Here is a 7,013-nt window from a genome sequence, read left to right as displayed (position 1 = left end):
ATATCATTCTCTTCTAAATATATATTCTTTTCTTATATATATTCTTCTCTTCTAAATATATCCTTCTCTTCTATATATATCCTTTTCTTCTATATCTATCTATCCTTCTATTCTATATATATCCTTCTCTTCTACATCTTACCTTCTCTTCTATATCTTTCTTAAAAAAAATAAACTAAAAATATAAAATAAAATAAAAAATATTTTGTTTCTATAAATATATTTAGGAGTGTTTAGAATACTGAAGTATGCAGATTAGAGTTTTGTCTCAGGAATCCTGGCATTATACATAGATACATACAATGATACAGTATACATTTAAGCCGCGTTTATTTGATTTTATAATTTAACGAAGATCTGATCTTCTTCCGTTCTTTATCCTTTATTATTTTATTAGATATTCGTCTGGCAGAAACATCTTGCCTCTTTTTTAAGAACTCTAGATTTTCTGATCCTGTAGCTTCAGCAGGTTGCAGGTTGCAGGGTGCAGGTACATCTGTTTGGGACAAAAACAAACATTCTTATTGTTTTTTTTGCCTACAAGTATTCTAGCTTTCAGTTAGTCTATAAATCTGAGCACTGGGCATTTTTAATACTCTGGTATCACAGTTAGAGTTAGATTAGGTCGGATCTTCAAGCCTCGGAGTCTGACAGCCTCTCCGTCCTTATCTCCATCTCATGGAGAGGTTTCTGTCGTGTCTCTGGGATGAATATTCCGGAGAAGATGCATCCTAGGAAACATATCCCGGCGTAGCTCCAGAAGGTTCCGTACAATCCTAGGACGGAGTTTAGATCTACGAAGGTTTTTACACCCATGAAGGCAAAGGCATAGCTGATAGAGGTAGTGAGGGAGCTTCCCGCCGCTCTGTACTCCAGGGGGAATAGTTCTCCGACCAGGAGCCAGGATATAGGTTGGATCCCGACATTGCAAGCACACTCAAACAGTAGGATAAGAAGGAGAGGTAACCAATCTAACCTTCCAGACGGTTCCATCTCACACAGGTATGTGTATAGTCCGAACCCGGTCAAACTCAAGGTCATGATTAGACCAGAGGAGATGAGTAAAGGTTTTCTTCCCATTTTATCCGCCAGGATTCCGGAGAACATTGAGGCAATGAGTTGAACCGTTGCTGTGATTACAGCAACTAGATGAGGGTTTAGATCTCCGAATACTTGGCTAAATATTGTCACTGCGTAGAAGTTGAACGCCATGGCTCCAGAGAACCTATTGAAGAACATAAGGACGGATGTTAGGAGAACTGGTTTCACTAACTGAGGAACCAGGACGGATTTACATCCGCTTCCTTGCTCTTTCATCCGCCGTATGTTCAGTTGAAGGATTCCCAACTCTGTGGAAACATCCGCCATTTCTCCTTTCAACCACTGAAGGGATCTCTCCGCCCTGGCTATCTGTCCTGAGTAGACGAGGTAGCTGGGAGTCTCCGGGGTGTACTGCATCGTCACTATGAGCATGAGTGGCGCCGAGGCGCATACAAGTGCCAGCTGGCGCCAATCTAACCAGGCGCCCATCAGGAAGCTGGCAAGCATACCTAGATGTGCAAATATCTTTAGACAAGCAGACAGGCGCCCTCTTAGTTCAGGTTTAGCTATCTCACTGATATAAACCTGAGATATTATATTTACTATGGCGGAGCATATACCCGCCAGGAAGGCGGTGCTGTATATCATCTGGACCGAGGTAGCGAATACGGTTAGGCACCAGGAGGCGGAGAAGGGAAGCGCTACCACGAGGAGACAAGCCCTCCGTCCACCCTTCAACACCTGACTGGATAATAACCCTCCGAAGAGAGCTCCAAGGAGGGATAAACTAGCAATCCAGGATCCCTCTTGCTCCGAGATTACAAAGGTCTGGGATGTGTTAGGTTGGGGAGATTGTAATGATGCAAGAGCAGGGGAGGTATATCCTTTACACAGACCCACAGAGAACGGTCCGAAGGCAATACCCAAAACTGCCAGAATCTGAAATACAAAAATAAATAATTTACTGTCAAGATAATTTATGGTCAAAATTCGGTGGAAGATTGTAAATAAAAAAATATATTTAATTTTCTAATTTAAAAATTCTTTTAGTCTGACCAATTTTATTTATGTCTTGTAGAATCTTTCCTACTTTCTGAAAGGTTTCACATTGATATGTATAAGGATATCTACTCGATATAAAGCAATATTTATTAATACTTATTTTAACTCAAACTCTGAACTAAATGAATATAGAAAAAANATTCGTTTATAGTGGGCCAACCAATTATAACAACCTACTCTGGTTAAAAGGTGCAATGTATTGAACTGACTTTTCGAACAAGGATTTTTAAAAGTATTTTTGAATCCTAAAACACAGAATTCTAAAAACTTAAATTTGAACCAGCCGGCTCAAAAAGATTATTTATTATGATCTTGCCAGCTGCAGTGATTTAAATTGTACTTTTTTTTAATGTTAAAAGGATTGTGAATTTTCCATATGACTGTTATAAGTGTTGTTTTTTTGGGTCAGGGAGTAACTAAGAGAAGTGTGAAAGTATAACATAATTTGTGACAGTTTTCTAACAATTTAGGATTCAAGGCGTTGAAAGGGCCAAACTAAACATCAGAAAAACAAATAATATANTGGAAAGGAGACGGGAGTAAGAAAAATAAATTTGCATGTTTTCTAATTTTGTTTTTTATTTCTGAACAAACAACTTTCATTTCAAATCTATTGCAAATTTTCTGTGAAATATTGATAAAACTGTCAGAAACATTGAGTGTCTAAAACTAAAACTTAATTCTAAATAGTATATAAAACCAAGTGTCCCAGTTTTTCTTCATTTATTTTAATAAATGACATTTAAAACTATGAAATACTATTTCAAAAGTATTTATGAGTATAGATGTCGTATATAAGTTTAAACAGAAGTACTAAGATAGTAATTAATAAGCTGAAAAAATATACATCAGACATTATTTACGTTCGCAAAATTTAGCGTAATTTCAAGTGACCCATGAGCAAAAATGGCAAGGCGCGGTACCCTCAAAAGCTTTGTCTGATCACAGATATCAATGATTATAATTTTGAAAACTATTTTGAATTGTGATTTCTCTACAAAAGTAACTCTGCCATTTCTACTGCAGGAAAACATATATTATCACTTAAACCTAGAAAAACGACAATGTCTTCCACATTATTGATCAAATAAAGTTTTGAAGGGTACCATTGTGAATCTGGCATTGTCATCTTTGCATAAAGGGTAATATGAAATTATGCTAATAGACTTACAATTCCTTCAAATCATTTGGACAACATGGATGTTTTCAGATTTTAAGACAATATATTTTTTATTATTATTCAATCCAATTCTTATTAACCTGTGAATATGAAGATCTGTCCTTCTCAACTAATCCAAGGGTTGACGGCATTTTCAAACTTTTCAACCAATTTATTTAAGAATATAATTATCCATCAACTTTAGTGTTCATTCCTCTTTTTGATGAACTCTCGTTAGCACTTCGTGTTGTGCCTATTCTTGTAGAATGAATAGCTTTAAGCTGTCAAAAATTGCCAAAAAAATTGATGATTTTGAAATAACTTGCGGTAACTTGCTTCTACCGTCAATGACTGATAAGTACTGAATTGCAATTGTCCGAGTCCGATAATAAGATATAGGTCGGGCCGCGTCAAGGAGTTGGGTTTAGTCAGGTCAGAGTGCAAGCCGTGCCGGTACAAAATATTTCGTAAATTTGAAACTTAATATTGTTTTTTTAACTTTTTCCTTACATAACTTGTTCCTAATTGCAAATTAAGCTGTGTACTATTTTCATACTTAAATCACCGTGTAAAAATCTAGCGTGAAAATATATCATTAAAATGTACCTATATATATATAAAGCACATAAATTCAGTCTGCTTATAAAAAGTCTCATCAAATTTTAAGCGTTGTATCGCATTCGTCTTCAATTTTACTGCTCTAACTTAAAGATGTTTTTCTGTAGCCCTTTGCATGTATATTTTAGCACTATAAGGCACTTGTTCTTGGCCTTGTGCCTTGTTTAAAAGTGATTGACATAACTCTATTTTGTTTGAGAGCCTGAGACCTTTAAATCATTGTGAAAGTTGTAATCTCTGTTGTTTGTTTGTCCGATCAAAACTCAGGAACCCATGGACCAATTTGCCTAAAATTTGTATTGGGGAACTCGGTAGACCCACGGGAATGTTCTTAGCATGGTTATGATATTCTAAGAGTTGAGTATGCCCACTTTTAACTGGAAAAATAGCTAAAATCTTAATTTGACTCGCCTGGGCCACGCTGGGTTTCCAAGCTATACAATAATACAATATTTTCATCATTTATATTTGCCTTACAAAATTGTCATAAGCTATGTATTCGACTTTTAGTAGATCTAGGTAAACAGGATTTAAGAACTGTTTTATGTAAAAATCTTGAATCTATTGCACAAGATTGTAATGTACAATCTAGAAATTTAAACAAATTTTGCGTTAAACAAAATATGATATACAATCATATTCCTTTTGACCAAGAATGAAAATTACCCATTCTTCATGATTTACTTAAAGTTAAAGAAGATAATTTTGTTCTAAACAACTTTGATGATAATGAGATCGCAACCATGATCAACTTTTATGTTCCGACTAGAAACTTTATTTATATATTATACTTTATTCTTGTTTTTGTCTTATCATATTCTACCATTTTACCTTTGTGTACGAAATAAATCTATATATACATATACATATATACTGGTATATAAGTTTGGTTCTAAATAACTGTACTCTAGGTACATATACTGGTATATAAGTTTGGTTCTAAATAACTGTACTCTAGGTACATATACTGGTATATAAGTTTGGTTCTAAATAACTGTACTCTAGGTACATATACTGGTACATGAGTTGGGTTCTAAATAACTGTATTCTAGATACATATACTGGTACATGAGTTGGGTTCTAAATAATTGTACTCAAGGTACATATACTGGTATATAAGTTGGATTCTAAATAACTGTACTCCTGGTACATAACCTGGTAAATAAGCTGGGTTCTAAATAACTGTACTCTAGAGTCTAGGTACATATAATGGTACATAAATTGGGTTCTATATATCTGTACTCTTTGTTCATATACTAGTACATGAGCTGGGTTCTATTTACCTGTATCCTACGTCCATATACTGGTACATGAGTTGGGTTCTATGTACCTGTATCCTAGATACATATACTGGTACATGAACTATATACCTGTATCCTAGGTACATGTACTGGTACATGAGCTGGGTTTGGAGGTTCTACATTAAGAAGGAAGAGTACGGTAGAGATGAACAACTCCATCTAATTAGGAAGCTGATGGGGGTCAGCCAGGGACAGTTTAATAACATGGAGATCAAATAATTTATCCTACATCTATATATATATATATATACTTTGCTTGTCTGGGTGTCTAGGTGTCTGTTTAATTATTTGTTTATTTCTTTGTTTGCTTGTTTATATCCTATATACGCCAAAACTACTAAAGCGATCGGACTCGAAGAGCTTTAAAAAAAATTGTGCTTACTTACTATTGAATCTAACATATTTATCATATTTATAGAAGGGCCGGGAATATATTATATCCTGTATACGCCCTGGTCCTGATGTGGATGATATGAAGTGGAAGATATGCTTGTGAAAGAATTGTGGAAACCAGATAATTTAGAGGAATATAAGACAATTAGACAATTAGACTAAAGGAACTGAGATTTTTTAATTCCCATATCTCTGCAATCCGACGTGGTTGACTATTGATATTTCAAATTATAAATTCTGTCAAATCAAATATTCGAGGTTTAAAATATTAAACGATAACACCATCAGGTTGAAAAGATATAGATATCTTTCAGGGATTAGAACATTTTAGTTTGTGGCAAAAACTGTTTTTTTTAATGTTTTATTTACTGTCCACTTTACTAAAAGACGGGTTGGAACTATAGGTTTCTAGGGAACGAAAACTTTCGCGAAAAAATACGAAAATTTTCGTTTGCAAACTTTTTGCAAAATTTCGTATTTTTTACGAACTTGAATAAAGCGAAAAAATACGAAATTGTACAATCAAAAGCTTTNTGGAGGGGTTCACCTACTATATGTTATCGTAACTATATGGCTTGAACAAATTTCCTAATTTCCTTTAAAAGTTTTCATGCCCAGGGATCATTGTAGTTAATTCAGTCGCAGAAACTGCGCTGGGTAACCCACATACTGGGTACACTAGACGGGCTGGTACAAGTAAACATTACACCAGGAAATCTTTGTAGCGGTAATTCAATTTGCAAAGAACATTTTTATATTTGAAGAATTCTGTTGACATTTTTACATTAATTGTTTTAAAAATTATTATATAAAAAAGAAATGTATAGGGTGTCACTGTCCCGCAAAACATGAAAGTTGAGAAACGATTTGAAGGTCGTCCTTGATTTTTAAAAAAATTTTCAGCATTCATTTATCAAAATAATTATTTGTCCAATTCTTGAAGTAAAGGGACTGTAAGCTGAAAATTGAATCCACAAAAACCATCAAGACAAATTTTAAATATTCTTTGATATTTCCTTTTACAAAAAATATTGTATTTGATATTTTCATTTAATTTAATATTCAAATTATTGATTAATTTTCCTACTTTAGTTTGTGTCATGTCACTCGAAATTAGTATTTTCATCATTATATTTGATAACGCATGTTTTTATTGCCGTTTAAAGCAATAATGAAATATTTCAAACAAAATAAGCACATTTTTAATAATACTAAAAGTTTTATAACATTTCTCTCACATTTTTCTCCAATATTGTCGTCTTCACATCCTAAACAATTGATTATAAAAAGGGATATCAGGGGTCTTTTTTTTTACATCTTTAAGCTTTTAACAAAACATGATAAAAAGGAAATTTTCTTGAACTTAGAAATATTTAAATTTGAATTGAATACATCTTGAAATATTGGTCAAAATATTTTGAAATTTTAGCCAAGATATT

The 7,013-nt window shown here is 33.7% G+C and overlaps 1 protein-coding gene across 1 annotated transcript; it reads right to left on the bottom strand.

Annotated features, from left to right (window-relative positions):
• Positions 1 to 201: 201 nt before the first annotated feature.
• On the bottom strand, positions 202 to 3,630 carry LOC111701269 (facilitated trehalose transporter Tret1). The gene is made up of 2 exons (XM_023472465.1): positions 3,364 to 3,630; positions 202 to 1,980 (listed from the first exon to the last, which is right to left on the bottom strand). Exons 1-2 carry the CDS (start codon positions 3,412 to 3,414, stop codon positions 634 to 636), a joined length of 1,398 nt encoding a protein of 465 aa, XP_023328233.1. The 5' UTR covers positions 3,415 to 3,630; the 3' UTR covers positions 202 to 633.
• Between the last annotated feature and the right edge of the window lie 3,383 nt (positions 3,631 to 7,013).

The sequence above is a fragment of the Eurytemora carolleeae genome, unplaced genomic scaffold (assembly GCF_000591075.1).
Source record: "Eurytemora carolleeae unplaced genomic scaffold, Eaff_2.0 scaffold44, whole genome shotgun sequence".
In the NCBI taxonomy this organism is placed as follows: domain Eukaryota; kingdom Metazoa; phylum Arthropoda; class Copepoda; order Calanoida; family Temoridae; genus Eurytemora; species Eurytemora carolleeae.
Note: the sequence above shows the minus strand (reverse complement) of the source record. Positions and strands in the feature narration are given on the sequence as shown.